Below are 26,974 nucleotides of genomic sequence, written 5' to 3'. Positions count from 1 at the left end.
TAACACACTATGCCGAAGTTGAAAGAAATTCCAGAAATGATGAGGAAGAAGGTGATTGAAATACATCAGTCTGGGAAGGGTTACAAAGCTATTTTAAAGGATCTGGGACTCGGCACATAGTGCACCTTCCCAGAAGTGGCCGACCTTCCAAAATTCCTCCAACAGCACAGCAACGACTCATCCAGCAAGTCACAAAAGAGCCAAGGACAACCTCAAAGGACCTACAGACCTCTCTTGCATCAATAAAGGCCACTGTTCATGACTCCACTATCAGAAAGACACTGGGCAAAAATGCCATCCATGGAAGAGTGGTGAGGTGAAAACCACTGCTAACCCAGAAGAACATTAAGGCTCATCTGAATTTTGCGAAAACACACCTTGATGATCCTCAAACCATTTGGGAGAATGTTTGGGAGAATGATTGATGAGTCGAAACTTTTTGGAAGACAGGGGTCGTGTTGTATACCTACGGTGTGGGGATCATACTGCCACCACCATGCTTGACCGTAGGTATGAAGTTCTTTTTAAGTTTAAGGGGGCAATTAGATTTTCACATAGGTGATAGGTGCTGGATAACCTTTTTTTTTGCTTCAATAAAAATAAATAAATAAATAAATAAATAAAAACTGTATTGTGTGTTTATTCAGGTTGCCTTTGTTTTATGTTGTATTTCGTTTGAAGATCGAAGACTTTTTCACAGCACTGGATGCTATTTAGCGTTGGTCTGTCTACATAAACATCAAATTGCAAATCCCAGAACCACATCATGCAGAAAGCAGTAAGCTTATATGATTCAGTGAGGGTCATTCAAGCGATTAATGTGTAGTAAATGGCAAAAAATCTGCAATAGCAATCACTGAACTCTCATTAAAAAATAATTCCACAGAGATCTCCATTGCTTTGGTTATTTAATAGGACTCACATACTCATGTGACAGGGTTCTGTAGATGTTTTCTCTAGGGAAAATATTAACTTCACTATAAAGCCCAGGGGATGATGCGACTGGATATATATGACAGTTTTATGCAGTCGTGCCAGAGACTAGGAAACTTCTCCAAACATGTGTCAGAGGAAGAAGCACTCGAGAGCCAGTTTAAAAAGTTTTTCCATTGGCTTCCGTTATAATAATAAATAAATAAATAAATAAATAAATAAATAAATAAAGATATTGCTAACCCTAGTCCAGACAATCTATAATTCCATCCAAAAACTTGACGATCAATTCCTAAATTCAAAATGACAAAATGAAGTAATCAGACCTGCACTTTAAATGACTAATGTTTCAAAAGTTTTACCAGAACACTAAAGAGTGAAATATATTATCCATTCTAGATATTACCACAAATAACTAAAAGAATGACATCTTAATCAGTAGTCTAGTATGATGTGTGATGATGGTGTGTTGTTCGTTTCAGTGCTGTCACCCAGACCTTTTTGTGAAGATACAGATACAGTTAAGAGATTTAATTCGAAGCCCAGCAGGAAGTGACAAAATCAGCTGTTTTTTGTTTTTGTATGTTTTGTGTTTTTATCTTTTTCTTTTCCTTGATATTTTCTTATTCTGTAAAGTGCCTTGAGAAGCTGCTTTAAAGGTGCTATATAAAAATAAAGTTTATTATTATTATTATCTTCATCTGCTACTGACTGAAAATAGTGCAGTTGCTACTGCCGATCTGAGCTTTTATTAGTGTGTTTTGTCATTAGTGAGTTTGGGAGCTGGATCTGATTAAGTCAGTGCTAGAGAGCCTGAAAGAGTCTAACTGAGAAAGCTGTTCATGCCGCCACTAGAACTTCACTAAGTGGTTTGATTAAATCAGTGACTTCAGAAAGTTTGATCCTCTATTAGTGCTGATGATGAAGGGCAAATACTGGAGAGGGTGAATGAAATAAGAGCACAAAGAGAGAGCGAGAAGTAACACATCTGTGCAGCAATACACTTCAATGCTGCTACTTAATCTTAAAAATCTCCATGCCCTTCATCCCACAGTATAGGTTCTTAAATAGCCCAGTTGTGGACAAATCATAAATGTATTAGCTAGCCCACTGGGCAAGTCAAAGCTCTAATGTTGTGAAACCATGTTTTAACTGCCTGGAAGCATTATTAACTAGGTGAAAAAGCAGCTATTAATGCAGTTTCTCAAAGAATACAAGAGTTTTTCCACATCTTTTCATGTTCCTGATTTTGAAAGGGCTATGTAGGATCCATGCAAGATATTAACCAGTACAATGAATAGTAATATATGGAGAAGAATACATGAATAGAAATATATGGAGCAGCTGGAGAGGGTTACGTTTAAATAAATATCAAATAAAAAAGTTTTCTTTTGTGAAAGAAATAATTTTTTTCCCCTGGCTGTTTGAAGTGTGAAGAAGAAGAAAAAATGACTTATATCAGCAGTCTACTGAACTTTCTTCCTCCTTCTTCCAACTGAACCTCCAGGCAACAACGAGCGGGAAATAAAACCCAAAAACTAAACAGCCCAGACGCAGACTCTTACCCTGGGACCAGTGATTTGGCCGTCCAGTAATACACCGGTTAAAATGAAATTAGAGAAGAAAAAAAAAATAGTAGCAAAAGAAAACACTAATTAGTCAAATGAACAACTCACACACAGAGCCAGGATTTCACATCTCCAGTTTCACTGACCTGTACACTTTTAATTTCATACAGCAGGTACAATACAAAAGCAACAATATGCCAACCTACCTTTTATTTGATGTAACAGAATACACCAAAATGTAACCGTTGATGTCTATGGAATAGGTCTGAGGGAAAATAGAGTACTCATCCTGTGGAGGAAAAAATAAATAAATTCATAAAAAAGACAGAAATAGCCATCATATAAACCTGGGTTTACCACACTAAAGCTATATTACTTTATACCCAAACATTATACAACAATTTAAGTTGTTTTATAATGTCTTTAAGTCATACGGGTCTTATACTGTATCTCGGTGCTTTTCCACTGCACGTTATGGCTCGACTCGGCTCTGCTCGCTTTTTGAGGGCTTTCCACTGTGGATAGTACCTGGTACTTTTTTTTAGTACCACCTCGGTCGAGGTTCCAAGCGATCCGAGCTGACACTCAATGTGAGCCACGCATGTGTCATTTAATACATACTTTGCGTATGGTAATATTCTATTAATTGGAAATTATGCATCATTTCTCACATTACAGATAAAATTCCAACGAAGTTTTCGGTCTTAGATTTTTACATCTCGCTTGTTACCGATTTCCAAGCAGGCGTTTATCGAAGTCACTCCTGTCGTCTGAATCTAACTTAGTCATATCGAGCACTATATAGGTTCTAGAGCACCGTTATTTTACATCGTTAATAGGGTCCGTGTTCAGAGAACAGGAAAGGCGTTTGGAATACGGCCCGACCGTGTATCTGTACAGGGCTTCGATTATACAATGTTATTCCTACGTGAAGGCGAGTGGAAGATGGCACCCACGCTGAGGCGGCACTAAACCGCAGTGGAAAAGCAAGCTCAGGAAAGTAAAGTGAACCGAGTCGTACTGTGCAGTGGGAAAGTGGCTCTAATACAAGACGTGTAAGAAGCAAAAGCCTGGGTGAAGATGTGGTTGTGAAAACAGACATCATTGCACAAGATGAAGGACAGGAGTCAGAAGCTCATCCTCCCTCTCCGCAGTGCACTGCATATGCATAGAGCTTGTACACATCATGCCATTTTCATCCCAGCTCTATCATTGGCTACTGCCTGCATCACTGACCGTCCCACACTATGAGATGCATGTGTGTGTGTGTGTGTGTTGTCAGTAAGAAAAGCAAACATATCGGGACACCTCTAATCATTCTGCGATGCATTAGGAAAGCATATAAGGGACCAACATCTCCTGCTCATCTGATCTCCGAGAACTGCAAATTCACTTCTAATTTTGAAAAGGTGTCTGAATAAAATCCTGGCTTTAGATTAAGCTGTGCATCATGGGTAATACAGCTCAAGCATTCACTATGAATGTACAGCATGCACTTGCTATCAAGAACAGATTGCAGAGCTTACTGATGGCAGTGCGACCTAGTGCATCCTCACTCACTTGTGCTACTTCTATTCCAGCTCAACCACGCCTAATTGTGCGCATGTAGGGGTGTGTGTGTGTGTGTGTGTGTGTGTGCGTGCGTGCGTGTTGTACCTGCCCTGCTGTGTCGACCAGCTGCAGATGGTACTCTTGGCCATTGACTGTGATCATTTTAGTAAATGCTGCAGGGGAGAGAAAAAAAAATGATGTGAGAGGGAGCAGAAAAAAAAGTGCGTGTGAGTGAATGGGAGGTTTGTATATGCTGCAGACCTCAGCTTCTACTCCAGGGAGAATCGATACAAGGACAAATGGAGGCGGAAAAGAAAAAAAAAAAAGTAGAGTACGGTATCAGACCAGTGGCTTTTCAAAACATTCACTTCCTTTATAAGCTGACGCCCAAACTCACAACACTGTCACACTTTATCACTGCAGCTGTCACAGAAACCTAGACTCGGAGGCAGAGATAGACAGTGATGCTAATTTTTTAAGACAATGTCTTAAATTCGAAGATTTAAGATTTTACAGAATGGGTGTGTGACTGAGCTAAACATAAGATTGGCATTGATACATACTGACATTGAGATAATTGTAAGCCATGCTCCACAGCTAATGCATCAGCAAGAGTGCAGCACCTCGCTGCAGCCTGAAGCTGTGTGGCCGACCTCTCGTTGGGCAAAAAAATAAAAAATAAATCTAAGACACAGTCACACGCAGCAATTTGAGGACGCGGAAGATCCCCGAGGACAAGCGGAGCCGGTGAGCCGAGAAAGAAAATAGCTCAGCATGGAGACGGCACGCCTAGCACTATTACTCAAGCATTCAGACGCATTGAGAGCAAAGCACCTCTCCTACCACCCGCCTCCTTCTTCTCCTCCTCTTCTTCCAAAGTCAAACAATCAAGTAAAATCACCAAGGAAGGAGAGGAGGAGGTCATTCCTCAGCGATAATAAAGTCGTTCTGTCTTCCAAACAAGCGTGGAATGAACAGGGAGAGTGTTTCACGGCTTGGGGGCATGGAAAAGATAATCACATCCAGCTAAAGGACAATTAACTGCTCCACACTAGGCACGTCTCCATCCAACATTTGCCAAAAAGGACCAGTCAAACATTCGGGCTGGGAATCTTTAGTCCCTCTATGATTTAACTTACACATTGATATTATCGGTAAATAATTTTCCCCATCTACATGAGTGCTTGGTGCCAGAGGTGGGCAAAAGTAGATGAAAGATTAGTGGTTAAGTCATTGGACTGTTAATCAGAAGGTTGTGAGTTCAAATCCCGGTGCTGCCAAGCTGCCACTGCTGGGCCCTTGAGCCCGGCCCTTAACCCTCAACTGCTCAGTGTGTATAAATGAGTTAAATGTATGTTGCTCTGGATAAGAGCGTCTGCCAAATGCCATAAATGTAGAGGTGTTTAAAAGAGACTGTTTCTAATGGACAATGTTTAAAGACATACCAAAGATTGCCCATTTGGCAGAAGGATCTTCATGGGCGTCTTGTGAGACGTTGTTGGATAAGGAATCTTTTATATCTAGCCTTGTAAAATTACATAAGTGCCTTTTGTATGCTGCAATCATTTCAGCCACTCCACCACCACACCTAGTGCAGATAATCTGGATAATTATCTGGACATTTGAGTCATTTATGTTCGAACATGGAAAATAATCAATAGTTTATTTGGGGCAGGGGGTGGTACTAAACTTGATCTTTCTTGGTATCTTATGTGTGAGTGGTCTTTTACAGGACTGGGAATGAAAAAAATGAAAACATTAAAAAGGTGCGGTTTGCAATGTTTTAAAAGTGTAGCAATTTTCTAGACTTCTCCTAAATCACGCATTTCAACTGTAATTAGTAATACTGCAGTGCAATGAATCTAGCTAGTTTCTTTAATTTCATTTCAGGCTCGTTTAAATTTCTGGCCTAGAAATAAGCTCCACTCCCAGCTTTGTCCCGTTTCCTTAAAAAGCAACTCACAAGGTAGTTTCAACAGAGGTCGATTTTGTGGAAATGGAAGAGTAGTTCATACGACTGCAAAACACACTAGATTTGAACCACCACACACACTACACAACCTGAAGAAATCTGATGTTCAGACTCCAGAGACAAAAGCCCGGGTTTCATTAAGCTGTACGTGTGTGACGCGGTTTGTAGCAGAGATCTCCGTGTCCTCTGTGCTTCAGAGACTCTCCGAGCTGAACCTCGCTACACTACCTGCAGCCTGCACGCTTCACTAACACACAGAGACCAATCATATTACAGAGATACGCTCCACACTACAGCGTACATTCTACATACATCGAAAATCCCAGAGAGATACAGATCACAAAGCTGGGATCAAATCTCTGAATCAAGGGTTGCTTTTCCACAAATCTATACTGAGTACATGGTCTCCAAGCCCAAACGGTGTGTGTTTTTTCCATTTTTGTTTAAGATACCAAGGCTCTGAGTATTGGCCAACAGGCGATACTGATCCGATACCGACATCCTCTTAGTAACCGACACCACCATGTGTAAGTTTCTGGCACTAAGCATTAGTCTGAAGACAGTTTGTGTCCTGTACTGACATACAATATCCATAATGAGTCAGTTAGCATGACATTAACAGTAAAAAATAAAATAAAATTCATAAGTAAAGCAGATAAGTGACAAATGTGTCAAATCCACTACAGATCCAATCATTATTTCAGTAGGTGAGAAAGTCAGAACAAAAAAGCCCCTGATGGAGATTTATAAGATTTACTTACAGCACATCTCAGGAGACTGCAAAGGATTGCACCGAGTGGTTATAAAAATGTTTTATTTTTTATTTTTTTTATATTTTTTTAAAGTAAATAAAATCAATGGCTAAATATGGCCTGATGTTAGCACTCACTTTTTTTTCCTTTTGGAGGAAGCCTACAGAAACTGCACTACTCGTATCAAGTCTCAACACAACAAGCTGGAGGCTCTCGGTTTCACTGTCTGGTATATTACAGTTCTTCTATGCTGGATGAAAATGTCAGTGAAAAGACGACGCCTGTGGCATATGTAGATACGAAGTGCCTCTTAAAAATGGAGGTGTCAGCATTGACTAGTGCTTTGGCAGGCTCTCGCTGTACTGCTGCTGAACTGCGTGCAAATAGCTGGCTGTGTAAGCATCCTCTCTGCTCCCTAATGAGGAGTAGAAGTGCTGATTCTGACAGAGCTGAATGTCACACAGCTGCCATTGCATCCACACTGCAGCCTTCGCTGAGGAACGGAGAACAGACACCTACCTGGTGCCTCTCCAAAGCCCCTGTACAGACTCACACACAATCCACAATCACAACATACAGCTGAAGGAGAGAAATGAGGTCTATTCGTCTAACTATACTAATAGCATGTGCGCGCGCACGCGCGCGCGCGCACACACAAAATGAAGCAGAGAGCAGTTATTTGATAGGGCCTCTCTCCGTCCTCTGCCTCCATCTCAGTCTGCTAGAATAACTGAAATGCACTTACTGTTTTCTATAGTCGGGTCGTACGAGTCCACAAACTGGCCTTCAACAAACTGTATTGTCAAAGAGGACTTCCCTGCAATAAAAAAAAAAAACAAGTAAATAAAATCAACAGAAATATGAAAATGATCCACTATCATTTCATAATCACAAATAATCCATCATATTAACCGCATACATCCATGACAGTACACTGCATTCACACGTGACCTAGAGAGGAACTACTTACAGCTCGAGTATCCCATATAAAATGTCAAGCATTGCTCAGAGACATCAGCATTAATGACCCACTTCTTATTACTCCCCAGTAATTTTTGCACATAGTCTCAACATGGCGTTAACAGGCCAAAAGCAGCACTTCACCTTATATTTTTCTGTGTTTCAAATCCAGGAAAGTGTATTTAAAAGTATTATTCATACAGCTGCACGATTATGGCCAAAATGATAATCCCGATTATTTTGTTCAATATTGAGATCTCGATTATTTATCACGATTATTCATTGATTTTAGGGGACAACATATTTTTATTGCACTTTCACATTTAAATAAACAGACCGCTGCTTTCACCTCTATGTTTTGCTACATTCCTGCTAATGTACAAATCTTTGCATCAAATTAGACTGGTCCTTAAAGTGCATCATCTCAGAAGCAAATTATAAATAAAATTATACCCAAAATATAGGATAAGTAAAAATAAAAATGCCATCAACCAAATGAAAATATGCATCAAATATAACAATATGCAACAAAATGAAAACAATTCAGGCGTATGCAGAAAAGGCAATAACAGTGTTTACAGGAGGAGAAACGCAGCCAAATCACCCAATACAGAGGCACAGGGATGACTTCATTTTGTACCGAAACCCGGAAGTTAGCATCACACCGGTTCCCTTGACAAAAAACCAATAGGATTTTCACATAGACTTTTGGATTATTGCAAAAAGGGCATGAGAAAACTTGAGCTTGTCAATTATGACAGAATTTAGGAACATAGTGTGAGCCATGAGACATTAATTTAACCTTCAGATAAACTAAATGTAATATTTTCAGTTAATTTTACAGGCTAAATAAAAAACAACCGTTAACCTGTTCCACCTTGTAAACAAATACAATAAACATCAATATTCAGTCTTTGAAGTCTGCTCCTCTTAAATATATTTAAAGCTACACTATTATTTCCACCGTCATGGGTCTGGGTTGGAGTCAGTTCTCGAACTGCTCTGCGTATATTGTGTATATATCTGAATAATCTCATATAGGATGTGATTTGGTGATTTCATTTACCCGTCAAATGCAAAGCGTTTTTCGGGGATTAAATCTAAACATGGAAACTGGAGTTGACTTTTCTAGTGATATCTGGCAACCGTGAGTTTAAATTAAGAAAATGCACTGAGTTGGTGTGGAAGCTCTACACGAGCAGGTCGCAGGTGCAGGTCATGTTGTGGGATCAATAAAAGATGGCGGTTGTGAGATCGGGAAGTTGAGAAGCAGATGATGTACAGAGTTACTTGTCATCATTATGGCTTCTTTGCACTATTTATACACTTGTTCGTTTGACTGAGGAGATGAAAAGCAGTGTGAAAGTAACTGTTGCTCGGTGTAGATGCATTTTAGACTTCCTGGAATTTTTATTCCGATTGTATGATACAACTCCGAACAGGTCACTCGCACCGATGCAAATAAATATTTATTCACAGTCGCACAAAATACTTTTCAGTCGCAAATGTGAGTGAAATGGTCGCAATGTAGAGCCCTGAGTTTATCTGCAAAGTGTTTTCCTGTTTGGCATGATGATGTTTAATGTGGTGTCATGATTTCTCCTCGCACAAAGCACTGGAGCTCGCAGTGACACTGGCAGCTTGAGCACTAAAATGCTCACTCCATTTCGGGTTTTGGCATTACAAAATTATGTCATCCCTGTGCCGCTCTATGGTGATTGGCTGTAAGTTTAGGAAGCGCTGGATGTGATCTGTAGTGGAGTTTTCTATTAGTGGAGGACAAACTTTACACATCAATATCACAGTCGATCATGTTCATGTAATCGTGGGCAGTCAAAATCATAATCACGATCGATATTCGATTAATTGTGCAGCCCTAATTATTCAACATGTAAGGAATAAAACATAATGGGGACATGCTGTTATAGGAAAATAATCAATGATGAGGCGGTGTGATGGAGCCTGACGTGAAGCAGAGGTACTGCTGTAGTTCAATACCGCAATAACAACACTTCCCAAAGTGCTTTATTCCTCTTATACCAAAGTAATTTGCCAACATATCGGTCATGCATCGTAGTTTTAAACAGAAATGTCAGTTGAACGCTGTCATAGCAAACGCTATATAAACTCTATATAATCAGAATCAGTCATTCAGGATGAGTCGACCGTTTAAAACATTTGATTTTTGAGTTCAGGAGTTCTGTGATTGAAACACAGAAACGAACAAGGGCAATCTCTGTGTTTTCAGAGCGATTTTTGTGGCGTGTAGTAGAGACGTGTAGAGCTGGAGTATCAGCAGCAGCAGTACGAGATGTCAGAGCGTGTGGGCAGCCATGTACCACAGCCTGTTGCTATAACAACTACTCGATCCCGCCGGCATGTGTAAAATGCGAGCCCTCATTCAGATGGAAAAGCCCAAAAGACGACGTGACTACTCGCACAGGAACACGCAGCTCGGTGAGAGATGAAGCCAATTTTCACACTGCGTCTGAATGGAATCGATTAGCAGGTTATATAACCATAATCAAATGCCAGATAGCTTGTGCTATAGGCTTTAAAGAGAATTCAAACAGAATGGAGGAATGGTGTCACGATACATTTAAATAATATATTGACTCAGAATGGTAGAGAGGCAAGATCGCCCTGAAAAACAAAGAACGAATGTGGATGAAATGATAATCATAATAAAGCCTTTCTTTCATCTCCCAAGAAAACTGATTCTGATTTTAAGGAAAATATGAATATTGGTAAGTATTTAAAAAGAATTGTATATCTGGAATGTACAGATTTTTAGAGGTAATATCTTAACACTAAAGTTCTCTAGACTAAAGGTTTAGAGCATAGCTGCAGCTGTGGTAGAGTGGGTTGTCCACTAATCGTAGCGTTGGCGGTTTGATTCCTGGCCCACATGCCTCCACATGCTATAGTGTGTTTGGGCAAGACACTGAACCCTAAGTTGCCCCCAATGGCAGGCTAGCACCTTGCATTGCATCTCTGCTGCTATTGGCGTGTGTGTGTGTGTGTGAATGGGTGAATGAGAAACAGTGTAAAGCGTTTTATAGAACCGCTAAGGTTAAAAGGCACTATATAAGTGCAGACCATTTACCATTTAAAGGTTTTAGCTAATCAGAAATTCAAAGCATACCTCAGAATTGTTATTTGCAATAATGCCATGATCTCACTAGTCTCTTGATTTCAGGTTTGTTTTAATTTTTTGGGCCAGAAGCCCCCCAGACCCCCCACCCCGCCTCCCAGTTAGAGGAGAGATGCTCAGCCCCGCCCCTTTTCCTCAAATCATCTGTCATATGTTTGACTACAAGAAGTGAAACAGGTAAAGGAAATAGGAGAATTGTAACATTTTCTCCCATTGTGATTCACTTGGCAGGTCGAAATTACACACTGCTCCTTTAATAGAAAGTCTGAATCACATGCTACAATTTTTTTTATGATACTACCGTAACTTAATTTATATAATGCCTTCTTAGTAAAAGGTTTCACAAGACAGCTTTACACAACGTAATCATAGATGTGTGCTGCAGCTTTTCTGAACCCTCTCGGTTTTAACGAAGACACATGGAAATTAAAGCAAGTTTCCAGCTATAAATAGGCACAGCGACAGAGTGGGTAGGGAGGATCACAGCGCTCTTGACTGCTCAGTGCAGGAAAAAGAGCAGATGTGGGAGCGAGATTACACAAAAGAACACGCAATAAAGCAAAAACACATGGAGCTATCGATGTGGAGACTCCTGAAACAAATGCAGCTTGTCTGAATTTCTATACACTGAAGTGACTGGGACAAACCTGTGCTGATGAAATTCCTGAAAAGAGACCTGACAGCAGTCTGCATTACCATGCCACAAGATGATTCATTTAGAAGAATAAATGGAAATGAGAAAATCTAGAAGTCCAGGGTGGTCATATATTAAACATCATGTGCTTTGTGAATTAATACATTCATACATACTGACAATTCTGATCACTGAAGCAGGAGGTAACAAGGACAGGCTGGGTAAAATGAACAAAAGACTTATTGGCATGAAAGTGCTTTACTGATCCAGTCATTATTCTGTAAGTGTGGTCTGGGAAAACCCGCCGGATGTCGCTGTGGCTAAATTCTGTTACTCACTGCCTTTAGACAGAGTTGCAATCAAAATTATTCGACCCCCATTGCAAATCAGATTTATTGTTAAAATGTACAGACTTTCAGCTATTTGCAATGAACAAATCAAACAAAAGCAATTGAAATAGTTCAACACAATGAATGCTTCAAGTGGGTTCCCCAAATTCAACTGAAAATGGAACTTATAATGACTTCTCCAGTCTCAAAATGATTCAACCCCCAGAATAGAATCCCTCAAAACAGCACCAATCTGCAAAACAGGTGTTGTCTCAAGCACACCTGATGCAATTAATCAAGGGCTTCCTTAGTTGCACCAGGTGTACCTGAGCTTGAACACATGAAATATCTGAACTGGCTAAAGACAGAAAATGTATGAAATACCTGAACTGGCTTATTTAATAAATTAATTACCTGGACGGAGCAGAAAAAGTAAGATATCAATGGCTGTAACCAGATTTCTGAGAAGGCAGGTTGTGAAAACCCCTCGAGTGACTGCAAAAGACCTGCAGCAAGACTTGGTGGCAATAGGCACTGAGGTTTCAGTGAGTACAGTAAGGCACGTACTAAACGCAGAAGGCTTCCATGCCAGAACTCCAAGACGTGCACCACTACTGACCCAAAAGCACAAGAAAATTCGGCTCAAAATCATATAAATAAGCCACAGAAGTTTTGGGATTCTGTTCTGTGGAGCGATGAAACAAAACTGTAACTTTTCAGCACTATGAATCAGTGGTATGTCTGGAGAAAGAAGAATGAAGAAAGAGCTCTCTGTCCATAGTCAAGCATGGTGGTGGCTCGGTGATGCTCTGGGGCTGCTTTGCATCCTCTGGCACTGGAAACCTACAGCGTGTGGAAGGCAAGATGGATTCATTGAAGTGTCAGAAAATCGTAGGAGAAAATGTCATGCTGTCCTTGAGGAAGCTGAAGCTTGGTCATCTTTGGACCTTCCAACAGGACAATGATCCCAAGCATACCTCAAATTCCACTTGGTTGCAGGCTTGGTTGCAGAAGAAGTCCTGGAAGATTCTACAGGGCCATCACAGTCACGTGATTTGAACCCCATAGAAAATCTCGTGAGATTTGAAGAAGGCGGTTGCAGCAGGTCATAACAGCAAAAGGGTGCTCTTCTAAGAACTAAAGTTGCTTGCCATGAAGGGGTTGAATAATTTTGAGACTGGAGAAGTCATTATAAGTTGGATTTTCAGTTGAATTTGGGGAAACCACTTGAAGTATTCATTGTGTTGAACTATTTCAGTTGCTTTTGTTTCATTTGTTCAGTGCAAACAGCTGAAAGTCTGTACATTTTAACAATAAATCTGATTTGCAATGGGGGTTGAATAATTTTGATTGCAACTGTATTATTTTACTTGTGTTTACTTAGATCATACCATTTTAATTTGACATTACAGATCTTACTTGCGCTACACTGTTCATCACCACATCTACACTGCGAGTGAGGAGCAACATGGCCTCGTTACTAATAGATCAATTCCATTATAATAAATAACAATTTACACTGTACGCTGTGCTCCCTTGCCTTACGCCTCCATCTGATGGTGATTAAGGTCATGTTGGGTATAAAAGAATGCTAATAAACAGTAAACAAGAAATTTATTTTTGTTGACACGGGTTATTCTGCGGGGCACATGGTTGCTTAGTGGTTAGCACGTTCGCCTCACACCTCCAGGGTTCGATTCCCGCCGGGGCCATGTGTGTGCGGAGTTTGCATGTTCTCCCTGTGCTGCGGGGGTTTCCTCCGGGTACTCAGGTTTCCTCCCCCAGTCCAAAGACATGAATGATAGGCTGATTGGCATGTCTAAAGTGTCCGTAGTGTATGAATGGGTGTGTGAGTGTATATGTGATTGTGCCCTGCGATGGACTGGCACCCTGTCCAGGGTGTACCGGGGGATTGGTTCCAGGTTCCCCCGCGACCCTGAAGAAGGAGTAAGTGGTAGAAGATGGATGGATGGTTATTCTGCTAAAGCTAGCAGCAGTACATTACGTGTGTTTGACATCATGAGCCATCAACTGCTTATACTTCTGGTTAGTGAAAAAAAACCTGATAGTGTTCCATTTAAGATTATATTACCCTTCTAAAATTCATACAGTAGACGGTTGAGTACATAGTGCATAGTGTAAGTGGATAGTACATCATTTGGGACACAACTTTAATATTTACTCTCCGATGCGTAGAAGTAACGTAATAAATAAACATACCTCGTACAGTCCAACTAATCGTTAATGAGATTCGTTGACAACGATTTTCATAATCGATTAATTGTTGCAGCTCTAATTTCATGAAACATCTTTTTTTTTCCCCCTCTATCTTATATAGTCTATATTTTAGTCTAGGCTATCTTCCGGCAAGGACCATGCTGGTAACCAATTTAGCAAACACTCCATGACACCGATACCGATCACAGGTTGTTATTAAGAAAGATCGGCCAAAACTGATGCAGATTTGGGGTGGGGCCAGATACCGTGACACTTCGCTATATGGCCAAGTTTGTGGACACCTGACCATCACATTCATATGTGCTTGTTGAACATCCCATTCCAGATTTAGTCCCCGTTGCTATTATAATAACCTCCACTCTTCTGGGAAGGCTTTCAACTAGATTTTGGAGTGTGGCTATGGGGATTTGTGCTCATTCAGCCACAAGAGCATTAGTGAGATCAGGCACTAATACCTTGCAAGGAAGCCTGGGCTGCAGTCAGCATTCCAGTTCATCCTAAGGGTGTTCAGTGGGGTTGAGATCAGGGTTCTGTACAGGCCACACGAGTTCTTCCACTACAACCTTTCTAAAAAAAACTTCATGGACTTCGCTTTTCGCACAGGGGCATTGACAAAGGGAAACTATAAAGCTACACCATGCAAAGACATTCTATACAATTGTGTATTTCAAAATTCGTGGCAACAATTTTGGGAAGAACCACATATGGGTGTGATTATCAGGTGACCACAAACTTTTCCCCATACAGAGCATCTACTCAGGCACAGACACCAAACCTGGCTTCAACTGGTTTACCGGCAATTAAAACAATTGCTGGAACTAACATAAGGTTAGCATTTCTTGACCAAAAGCTACATGCCTTAATTTTTTTACTGCGCACTGCAATGTCACAGTTTCGTGGTATTTAAAACATGACAGCACATTTGCCTCACAACTCTGGGGTTGGGGGTTCAAAACATAGACGTACATAGACACCGCATTGGCCCATTGCTGCGATATGCCAACCCGTTCGCCATATTGATCCGTGCTTCTTTAAGTACTAATAATTGACCATCATTGTACCAAAACGGAACAAAATTGGCAAGTACAAATCAAATAGACACTGGCAGTCAGTCAGCTTTCTATATTTTATTAGCAATAAAAGGATACAGATATACCCCAAAACAGACAAAGATAATTATAAAATAATAATTTATGGATCCAGTAAAACATTTACAGTTATAGCAGTAAAACATTTATTTGATAATAGTAATAATAATAATAGTAACAACAACAACAATAATAGCTGATGATAATAATAATAATAACAAAAATAGCTAATAATAATAATTCACAATAGCGAACAAAATAATAATAATAATAATAATAATAATAATAATAATAATAATAATAATAACAACGAGTCACGATTTGATGACAAGCTATTAAATCATTATAGCCTAGCGATACACCTATTGTTTGAAGTTGACTGGGGAAGCTGTAGGCAGATAGTTTAGCTCCATCTCTAATCCTGGCAGTCTGACCTGTCCTGTCAAAGTCCTCTGGCTTGAAGTGCTCACTGCACAGCAAGGGAAACTCACTTGCAGAAAAACCTTCCCTTCTTATTACGGCTATTTCCCACTGCCTCATCAACTGTCTCTCCTTGGAAAGCCTTCAGATTGGGAGAAAAGTTAGCCAGCCAACTAACCACAGTAAGAATCACAATATGTCAGTCGCTCAGACAAAACGAGGAGCTTGTCATAAAAGTGGCAGTACAGATGAAAATCTCGATTATGGGCAATTTAGTTTATAATATAAGCGGAGACGTATTACTGTTTTGTACCCACAGTCAGAATCTCACCAAGCATGCTTAGGAGAGACCTCAGTCCCGAGGGGGAGGTCAACAGGGGAACTCAGGCAGAGGTGCAGGCCATGATAGCGGTCCTGCATAGGAGTCAGTGCAGGCCGTTGATTGTTCCTCCCAACTTTCTCGAGCCAACTGGAAGGAAGTTGTGTCAGACCCATGGGTTTTATCCACAGTAACTCACAGGTATCGGCTGCAGTTTCAGCAGAGATCTCCCACCCCCTTTTTCAAAGGTCCAGAACACAATTATCAAGAGCACAATACTGGAGGCTGTATTGATGGAGGAAGTGCAAGGTCTGCTTAAAAAAAAAAAAAGTGCCTCCCAGTGCACAGCAAACTGTGTTTTACTCAACCTACTTCATAATTCCAAAAAAAGAAAAAATGGAGGTCATCGGCCTATTCTCAATGTCAGGGGTCTCAACCAATACCTAAAAGTACTCCCATTCACAATGATTAACACAAAGTCAATAATGCAGTCCATAAGTGCAGGAGAGTGGTTTACATCCCTTGACAGACGCATATTTCCACATCCCTTTTTGTCCAGAACACATGCCTTTTTTTCGCTTTGCTTTCCAAGGCCAAGTTTTCCAATTTCAGGTTTTACCATTCACACAGTTCTGCAAATGGGCCCTGCTCCCCTGGAGAGACAGGGACTTCCTTTTGAGAAGAACCCCACTGGGAAATCTCCCTCACAGATCAGTGATCACAACGGATGCATCACTGACTGGTTGGGGAAGTGTGGGAAGGCAGGTTAGTAGGGGGCACGTGGAAGCCCCCTTGGTTATCAGAACATATAAATGTACTAGAACTGAGGGCCATGCATCTTGCTCTCAAGGGGCTGTTACCATTCACACACCACAAGCATGTACTGGTGAGAATGGACAGCACCTCTGCAACGTACCATATAAACCACCATGGGGGAAAAAGGTCATTACATTGTGTCCAAGTGGCAAAAGAACCAACATGGGCATGGCCCCGACTGATGTCTCCGAGAGCCATTCACATCCCCAGTGTGGCAAACAGAGTGGCTGACATTTTGTCCAGGACAGGGCCTCTCCCAGGACAGTGGAGGTTACAACCGGATGTAGTGGCCAAAATTTGGGCCCAATACAGGGTAGCCCAGGTCAATCTATTTGAATCCGGGGAAACAACTTATTGCCAGGAGTGGTACTCCCTCATGGTACAGAGGGGCAGCTTAGGCCTCTGTCACAAGAATGGCTGACTGGGTAGTTGTATTCTCCCCCCCCCCATTTACTCTGATTCCTCAAGTACTCAGGAGGGTCAGGGAGGGTCATTACACAGTTCTTCTAGTAGTTCCACACTGGGCACAAAGACTATGGTTTCCAGACCTGATTCAGATCATACAGGGTTACCCAGGGCAATTTCCATCATGATTATATCTTCTGTCACAAGCAGATGGACAGATTTGGCATCCAAACCCAACTGCCCTGTGATTATGGGTTTAGCCTCTGTGGAGTGTGTCTCTCAGCAGTTAGACGAGACTATCCGTGAGACACTGAGCAATGCAGCTCCATCTACTCGAGCCAATTACTCACTATGGTGGAGAATCATCTCAGACTGGAGTTTGGGCATAAAAGTTGACCCAGTAATCTGTCCTGTACCGCTTGTTCTTTGCTTCCTGCAATCTCAATTGTATCAGGGCAAAGCAGCTAGTACAACTAAAGTTTATGCCTCGGCTATCTCAGCATTTCACGAGGGGTGAATGGGCTGCCATTGGGCCGACATCCCTTAGTGTGTCAGTTCCTGAAGGAAACTCATCGCTTGTGTCCAAGCCACGCTTTGCGGGCACCAAGCTGAGACTTACCTCTTGTTTTGAACTCTCTCATTAAATCTCCCTATGAGTCGATTTCTGAAGCAGATTTGAAAGCTTTATCACTCAAGATGGCTTTTCTATTGGCCCTTTGTTCTGCCAGACGAGTAGGAAAAATGTACGCTCCCTCTATTTAGTGAGGATTGTTTAAGATGGAAAGCAGATGGCTTGGGGGTGTCACTTTGGCCTAATCCTGCTTTTTTGCAGAAAGTGTTTAATCCCCAGTTTATAAATCAAGTACTGGAGGTGGTTCGATTTCAACCCTCTTCCTCCTCACAAGCAGAGCAGGAGGGGTTACTCACTCTAGGTCCAGTTAGGGCATTACATACCTATGTAACTCATACTCAACCTTTAAGGAAGTCTCATTCTCAGATTTTTGTCTGCTAAGGAAAAGCCAGATTAGGGTTACCGCTGTCCAAGCAGCGTTTGTCACATTGGTTGATTGATGTCATGTCCCATGCATATTTCCTACAGGAATACGGGCCCATTCAACCAGAAGTGTGGCCACTTAATGGGCTGTGCTGAAAGGAGTTTCTGAGGGAGATATTTGAGCTGCAGCATCATGGTACACACCATGTACATTTACAAAATTTTACAGAGTTGACGTGACCTGTGCAACACCTGTGAACAATGCAGTTCTGATGTCTGTTGCCCATAGGTTCTGATCATGTAGACATTTCGGTTCCTCACAGTCCTTTTCATACAAGTCATCCTATTTAGACCATAGTGAAAGTCAGAGTGAGGTCGAAACAGATCGTAAGTTACGAATGTAACTATGGAGCTGCGAGACCGAAGGATGACCATCACTATCCACGTCGCTCTGAACATTGGGGTGTACAAGATAAGATGACGAGCCTGAAGTTCAACCAGTTTTCAGAACTATATATAGTAAGAAAGTCAAAATTTCACAATGTACAGGGGTTTCCCAGACTGTCCCACACATCAGCACATCTCCCAGCTCCAGGGTCCCTGTCTGTTTGTCTGGAGTTTCATATGTACTCCCTGTGGGTTTCTTCCAAGTACTCCGGTTTCCTCCCAGAAATATGAAAGTAGCTGGATTGGATACTCTAAATTGGCCACAGGTGTAAATAAGTGGTGAAATATATATATATATATATATATATATATATATATATGTGTGTGTGTGTGTGTGTGTGTGTGTGTGTGTGTGCATCATATCCTATTACTTGCCTCACACCCAGTGTTACTAGGATACGCTGTAACCCTGACCAGGATACAGCGGTTAACGAAAATGAATGAATGAATGACATATGAGTCATCACATGTATAAGTGTGTTGTTGGATGTATATGGAAGAAAATGTTCCATTTTACAGAGAGGTCAAATGCAATACAAAATACAGATGATGCAAGCTAACTACAACTAAATAACTTTGTGCCTATTTCAATGGTATTTTGTATCACAGTAGCAATCTACTGGAGCCTAAACACCATGTAAATACTGTACATTCTGATGCCATGGGCGCAACAATACATACCTCACTTGGTGTGTGACAGACTACATGCCTGAAAATATACATGGGAACAAGCAATTAATCATGCAAAGCAGAGCCAAGACAAGTAGCTGTATTTTGCAGACAGTCAAATCAAGCGTCTATGACAGCTACATATAAATTCTTGTAATTTCACTGATGTTGGTAACCCATTCGATGGCTTTATTAAAAAAAAAAAAAAAAAAAGAGCATGGTGAAAATCTTGGGACTTTTTGAGCAGGGATTAGTGACCGTCCTGCACTCGATACGACTCTCCAGCTCATATCACAGCTCTTAAAGTTTGGTCAGTTTACACTTCTGTACTCATGCGAACCTACGTTCCCAATGACTGATCCCCAATAATATATTTATTATAGTGGACAATTCTTTGCTCTTTCATTAATTCGTGCATGGATTCATTCCCAGAGCCTATTCCATAACACTGTGATACAGCAGAAGAATTCACCCTGGAAAGTATGCCAGTCCATCACCATCGCAACTCATTTACACCTAGGGCAATCGAGCATAGCTAACCCTCCTACTTGCATGTTTATGACAATCCATCCAAAGATGTGGAGAACATGTGAAACTCCTCACAAGCCATGTTTCCATCCACACATTCTTGTGTGAATTTTGGGATGTCGCATTAAAAAAAAAATGATGGATGTAATCATCAGATGCAAATAAAATCTCCAAAATGCGCATTAAAAAAAACCAAAACTTATCCACTAAACTGAAGTGGGTAATGTTTTATTTGAACATAAACTATGACAAACACAGTAAATACCTATTAAATTCCTTGATGTGCATAAAAAAAAGTCATGTGACTTTGCTTCAACAAATCATGTGATTGGATAATTGGCTCATAAATACTTTTTTTTTCTGTCGGAACTGGGGCACGGTAGATCGGCATAACTGGACTAACCAGAGGACCAATCTCAAATGTTGCTGTCAGTCATTCTCAAATGCCTGACCCAAAAAGTCTGTCATTGAAATGATTTGGTATAATTACCTCTCAGAACTGTCTCATATGATTCCATTCCCAAATATCAGGCATCCGCCTGGCAAGATAACATGAGGTTTGTGATAGCATTTCATCAGCGCGCTTTGAAGCACAAGTCATTTTTCATATTGGAAAAATGGGATGGAAACATTGCTTTATTTGCAAGTGTTTTATTTATCTACTCAAATTGTAGATGCAGTTTTTCATGGATTGTTGACTGGTGACCCTCTGCCCATCTTTACTTCTGAAAGATTCCGCCTCTCCAAGATACTCTTTTTATACCCCATCATGTTACTAAGCTATTGCCAAGTAACTTAATTAGTTGCAAAATGTTCTTCCAGCTGTTTCTTTTTAGTAACACTTACTTTTCCAGCCTTTTGTTGCCCCGTCCCAACTTTTTTGAGACATGCTGCGGCCATCAAATTCAAAATTACCTTGTTGTCCCCCCTTAAAATGGTATATTTCCTCAGTTTAAACATCTGATATGTTTTCTATGTTCTATTGTGAATAACATGGGCTTGTGAGATTTGCAAATCATTGCATTCTGTTTTTATTTACATTTAACACAGTGTCCCAACTTTGTTGGAATTGAGGTTGTACAAGAAATAAAAGCACGTTTTTCGATTTCAATAACCATTTTCTTCATGATAATTTACCAACTAACTATCAGTGCTTTATTTGTGTGTGTGTGTGTGTGTGTGTCCCAACAAACAGAACGTTTCCATAATGTCAGCATTTGGTTCTCCTTTGGTAACATTTTGATGTATTTTGATTATCGAAGTTAACACTGTTCATTTTGGCAAACTTCCTGTTGCGAGACTATAAAAACGTTAATGCAAGGTTACAAAACCAATACTTAAAAAAAGCAACGTTGAACGCGTTAATGTTTTGTATAAAAGCTCCCAGAACATTCCTTTGTTAACCAAAACAGAAGGTTATGAAATGGCTCCCAAAAACAACCAATGTACAACCAAATGCTAATGTCAGGAAAACACTGCTTGCTTGTTTGGCTTCTTGTTAGACATTTTGTTGGTTTATAATTTAAAGTATGTAAACACATACAACATCATGACCAAATGCAAACACAGCCATGACGCATTTCTTTAAAACTATTATTGTCTATTCTGATAAATAATAATCATAATAATAATAATAATAATAATAATAATGATAAACTCCACTCTGCTCGAAATGTTTTCAGAAAACGCTTTTATGTGCAAATGACCACGACAATTCAATGAATATGCAAATGAGCCATGATGTCATCCGGAGACTTCTCGCGCCTTTTAAAGCATGCATTATATTATATCTACTCAACCCCTGAAAACACGGCTACACACTCTCTGTGCAAATCTCATGCATTAGCGGAATAAAAACTAAACTATAAATAAATCACACCTTTTTACTTTCACTGATGCCTTCTGCAGGAATGATGAATGAACGTTCATTCACGTCATTTTTATAGGGTTTGAAAGAATATATTCTGTTTTGTTAGAGTTAATTACACTTTATGACTGCCAGGAGCTACCCAGGTCAGTGTTAAGCCCAAATAAAAACAGGTACATACAAAAAGAAAATAAATAAAATACATTTCCACGCAAGGTCATGAGCATCATTGCATCCCTTCGAGTTATTTGAGGAATTTCTTCACGCGCATGCGCACACACACGCGCGCGCACGCAAAACTAGCCATAATTTTACCTATAACATTTACAACAAAAAACATTCGAGAACTTATATATATATATATATATATATATATAAACGTATCTGGTTATTAGCTAGCTCTGTCTGGAGGAGTGTGTCACGAGAGCCATTCAATTCAACTCTTCCACACTGAATCAATGTCACACACACACACACACACACACACACACACACACACACTCTGCAGACATGATTAAGTCGTGCGTAAGCCGACGTTAGCAAAACATAACGGACAATTAGCCAGGTTACCCATCCTTCCATCCGTCCATACATCCAGCCACAGTCAGGCCCCGGACACCCGACTCACGACAGCGGTCTCGGCTCCACTTACCCACGGATCTGTAACCCAGCACGGCGATTTTTCGAGATTTGGGCTGCGGCATCTTTATTTTCCTTAATCAGCGACACCACACCAATATCGACATAAAGAAGCGCTTTCGCTTGACGAGCACACCCTTTTACATTTACTCGAGCTGACACGTCAATGCGAAGCCTAACGGTAAAGAAAAAACCGTCGGTTCGTCCAAACTGTGCGAATTTCTAACAATTTAACAGAAAAGTAGTCAAGCATCTGTATCCTTCTCTGCGTCACTGCCCAAAGCAATCCGGTGTGAATTATTCAGGAATGCCGCTATCTGATTGGTCTCGTGAGCCCTGAGAGGCGGGACTTTCTGCTTCCCTCGCAATATGACTGGACCAGGCCCTCTTCTCGTTTCCATTAACGACAAAATTCATTGGCTACTCAGAGTTGTCATTGATACACTACAGTAGTCCCTACATCAATAAATGTACACCGCGAGTAACTTGTTTTATTTTAATGTTTTTGTTGATTAGGCTAGGATATTGAGTATTTCTCTCTCTTTTTAAAAATTTATTTATTCATTTATTTATTTAAAAAAACACATTTGATTCTATAGTGAACATTAAAATTGGCAAACATCGCACTAAAACTGACTCTGTGCAGAATGAGGGTCATTGAGTTCAGTCGTGTTAACCCTTGACTGTACAGACTATAGACTGGCATTGTAGAGGATTGAACAAGTGTTGTTTTCAATTTATAATCATTTTTGTCATTCAGTTGTTTAGAGTATTATTGTGTTTATTTCGTGAGTATATTGTACCGCCAAAATAACATTTACATTTATTCATTTAGCAGACGCTTTTATCCAAAGCGACTTACAACTGAGGAAATACAAACAAAATAACATCAAGGACTACATTTAATAACGTTGCTGTATACAGTATAGCAAACCAATCATTTAATATATATTACTTTTTAGATATAAATAAAAATTTAAACTGGTCTCTGCTGCCATCTATCGGATATTTCCTAACATTGATATATTTTTCTAGATTTTACAGTCATTTACGTGTGCGAGGTGGGAATATGTCTGGGATTGGACGCCAGTGTTTCCCTTTCCCTTTCCCACACACAGACACATACATACATACATACATAAATATATACACACATGTTGCCACTTAATGCTTCTCAAACTGAATAAATTACTTACCATAATCGGTTTAACCCTCTGGGATCTGAGGGTGTTTTTGGGCTCTGGAGAAGTTTTGAAATCCCTTTTTGCAGTTGCTTATAAACATATTAATGGATAAACTCTGATTATACTGTATTTGGCACAAACAAGACTACAATAATATGTGAGCAGCATGTCTGTACATGTTTGTATTTTTGAAAAAAAGTCACTAAAATAAGGTCATATAACACATACTAAACATTTGTTTACATGACTTTTGAGAACTGGATCTGTAGCCTAGAGTTTTTGCTACAAAATGATGTGAAAAACTATCCTGATCACTCATTCATACAAAACAATATAGCCATTTAACTTTTGTAAGACACTGTTAGTGTTGGAAAGGCTGTATGCGAGGTGGTGTGAATTATGATGTGAATAGTGATGTGAATTACACCTGAGGAGACAAAGCCCCCTCATTTGGGCTAAATAACAAGGAATGTGAATGTGGGAACTAGAAAAATGAATGTGAGGAGACTTAATGATTGAACATATTGTTTGTATCTTATTTACAAATCAGGTTAAAAGAAGTAATCTGGCTGTACATTTTATTTACATTAAGACTTAAAAACTTTAGACCTACACTACAGTCCATTACTGTGGGTTATGTGGCAGATTATAAGTCCTGAAAATACACTATATGGCCAAAAGTATGTGCACACCTGACCATCATACTCATATGTGGTTCTTCCCCAGACTCTTCCCACAATGTTGCAAGCACACAATATTATAGGTTATCTTTGTATGCTGTAGCATTACAATGTCCCTTCATTTGAACTAAGAGGCCCAAACCGGTTACAGCATGGCAGTGCCCCTGTGCACAAAGCAAGCTCCATGAAGACATGGTCTGCCAAAGCTGTAGTAGAAGAACTCAAATAGCCTTCACACAGACCCTTGACCGCCACCCCATGAACACCTTTGTGATGAACTGGAACACTGAGTGAACCCAAGGGCCTCCTCTCCCAACATCACTGCTTGACCTCACTAGTGTTCTTGTGGCTATAATGAGCACAAATCCCCACAGCCACATGCCAAAATCTAGTAGAAAGTCTTCTCAGGAGACTGGGGGTTATTATAACAGGGGAACAAAATCTGGAGTGGGGTGTTCAAAAAGCACATATGGGTGTGATTGTCAGGTGTCCATATACTTTTGGCCATATAGTGTAACTTTCTGCATTGCACTATACTGTATGTCTGGGATCCCTTTATAAGTACTGTATAATTTGAACTCTGTATAAATCTGACAAATAAATTTTTCTGCATTATAGGCCTATTTATTTATTTATTTTTCCTTTTTAAAATGTACTTTGTCTGCGGCTGATAATCAAAAGTAATCCTATTGTTCCTATTAGAAGATGGATATCAAATTGTAGATTTTTGCTCTAACACCAGATGTTTTGATTGCACCACAGTCCTCATAATTTAATCTGTCCAATGGATGGTTGACAGTTTGCTCCTGTTTATTGCAAACCAAAGGAGAATATCCATCCATCTTCTATACCGTTTATCCTTCAGCATCGCAGGGAACCTGGAGCCTATCCCAGGGAGTATAGGGCATAAGGTACACTCTGGAGAGGGTGCCAATCCATCACAGGGCACAATCACATACACATTCACACACCCATTCATACACTATGACATGTCAATCAGCCTACTTTGCACTGGGGGAGGAAACCGGAGTACCCAGTAGAAACCCCCACAGCACAGGGAGAACATGCAAACAGCTTGTGTGGAAGGAATCGAACTCCCAACCCTGGCGGTTTGAGGTGAATATGCTAACCGTTAAGCCACCGTGCACACTTCCAAAGTAGAATACATTTAGTAAAATTAATAAACAAGGTCAACTAATTTCAAGTGTGAAATGTTATTACTCCTTTGCATAAAATTTACACATCTACAATTCAGCATCACAAAGACTTTAGTCAACTCTTCAAACAACAAAAAACTACACGCTCAAAATTTTCACGTGTATATTTCAAGTGATTTACGATGATCACTGCCGGTGTGGTGGGAATTTTACATACAGTACATACAGGCCTACATTATAGAGTGAATGATTAGGAGCATATTTTATGGTATACATAATCAGAGATTGTAGCTGATTTCTGTACATATTGCTTCAAATACATATCTCTGAACTCTGTAGAAATAATTATAACCTAGTTATTTGGGTCAAGAAACGAGGTCATTATTTTTTAAATGACTGGCCCATATAATTTATCTTTGTGTGTTTGTCTCCCTCTGTTGGTCAGACTGAGAATCGCCCACCACAGAGAGCCATGCTCTTGTGGCTGATGGATACAAATCTCCACAACCATGCTCCAAAATCTAGTTGAAAGCCTTCCCAGAAGCGTGACAAGAAGTGAGACTAAATCTGAACTGGGATGTTCAAAGTACATATGGGTGTGATGGTCAGGTGTCCACAAACCTTTGGCCATATAAAATCCTGTGAATGGAAGCACCAGAAATAAAATGCTCTCAGGCTGTACCACAATATTGAATCACTTCAGATCACTAAAATTTTGCAGAAGGAATTCACAAAACCCTATTTGTTTCTTCCATTTGTGCCACAGTCATGTTATGTATATATATACACATATATACAGTACTGTGCAAAAGTCACATGTAAAGCTGCCTTCAAAATTAATATCTATACATACACATATATAAAACAAACTGTATCTATCTACCCCCCCCCCCTTTCTCTCTCCCTTTCTTTCTTTCTTTCTTTCTTGCTCGCTCACTCTCGCTCAATTTGAAAGCCATCTGTGGAACCAGGGAAACTATTGCCAGACTTGCACCACCAAACACAAGTTTATTTCGAGACTAAACAGTGGGTGAGTGGAGAGCTCTCCTTAAGTAGACCCAGGCACAGGTGGCACCAATCGCCAGTGATTATGATTAAGAAGGTGCTCTCTCTCTCTCTCCATCTGGTGCCAGAAGCTGGTCTAACAATGACTTTGGCATCTCTCTGCCTCCCTCTAGTGATGGCACGAGGCCAAGCCAACAGTCTTATTACAAGTTAATGTCTGTGTTCCCAGTCTTGGTTCTTCAGTTATCCTGCACTGTGCATGTCAGGGCTTTCCTGAATCTAATGATCAAACCTTTCTCACGTTCTCTTTATCATGGTCAAAATTGCTGTGGATCTGGAGCCTATCCCCAGAGCACTGGGTGTGAGGCGGGAATAAACCCTGGATGGGAAGCAGGGCACCATGCACACACACATTCACACCTATTGACAATTTATCTCAGCCAGTGACAATGCTCCTAAAATGCTGCCCTATCAAGCATTCTGTGGTGTTATAATGGATGTATTACAATAGAAATTGTGTGTTAAAATAGGAATGTGCCATCCAGAGGTGCTGTAGATATTCACAGTGTGCAGGTAGCGTTACCATCTCACAGATCCAGAGTTTCCAGTTTGATCCTAATCTCAGCTTAATCCTTTAAACATGCAAGTAGGTGGACTGGACTAAA

At 40.3% G+C, this 26,974-nt stretch overlaps 1 protein-coding gene across 1 annotated transcript in view; it reads right to left on the bottom strand.

Annotated features, from left to right (window-relative positions):
* Positions 1 to 22,765, bottom strand: part of rheb (Ras homolog, mTORC1 binding) — a 33,827-nt gene extending 11,062 nt beyond the window's left edge. The window contains exons 1-4 of the mRNA XM_053635142.1: positions 22,297 to 22,765; positions 7,522 to 7,593; positions 4,158 to 4,225; positions 2,708 to 2,790 (exon numbers count right to left, since the gene is read on the bottom strand). Coding sequence (XP_053491117.1) covers positions 2,708 to 2,790; positions 4,158 to 4,225; positions 7,522 to 7,593; positions 22,297 to 22,348 — 275 coding nt within the window. The 5' untranslated portion in view covers positions 22,349 to 22,765. The remainder of the gene's footprint in view (positions 1 to 2,707; positions 2,791 to 4,157; positions 4,226 to 7,521; positions 7,594 to 22,296) is intronic.
* Positions 22,766 to 26,974: the final 4,209 nt, after the last annotated feature.

The sequence above is a fragment of the Ictalurus furcatus genome, chromosome 1 (assembly GCF_023375685.1).
Source record: "Ictalurus furcatus strain D&B chromosome 1, Billie_1.0, whole genome shotgun sequence".
Lineage (NCBI taxonomy): Eukaryota > Metazoa > Chordata > Actinopteri > Siluriformes > Ictaluridae > Ictalurus > Ictalurus furcatus.
Note: the sequence above shows the minus strand (reverse complement) of the source record. Positions and strands in the feature narration are given on the sequence as shown.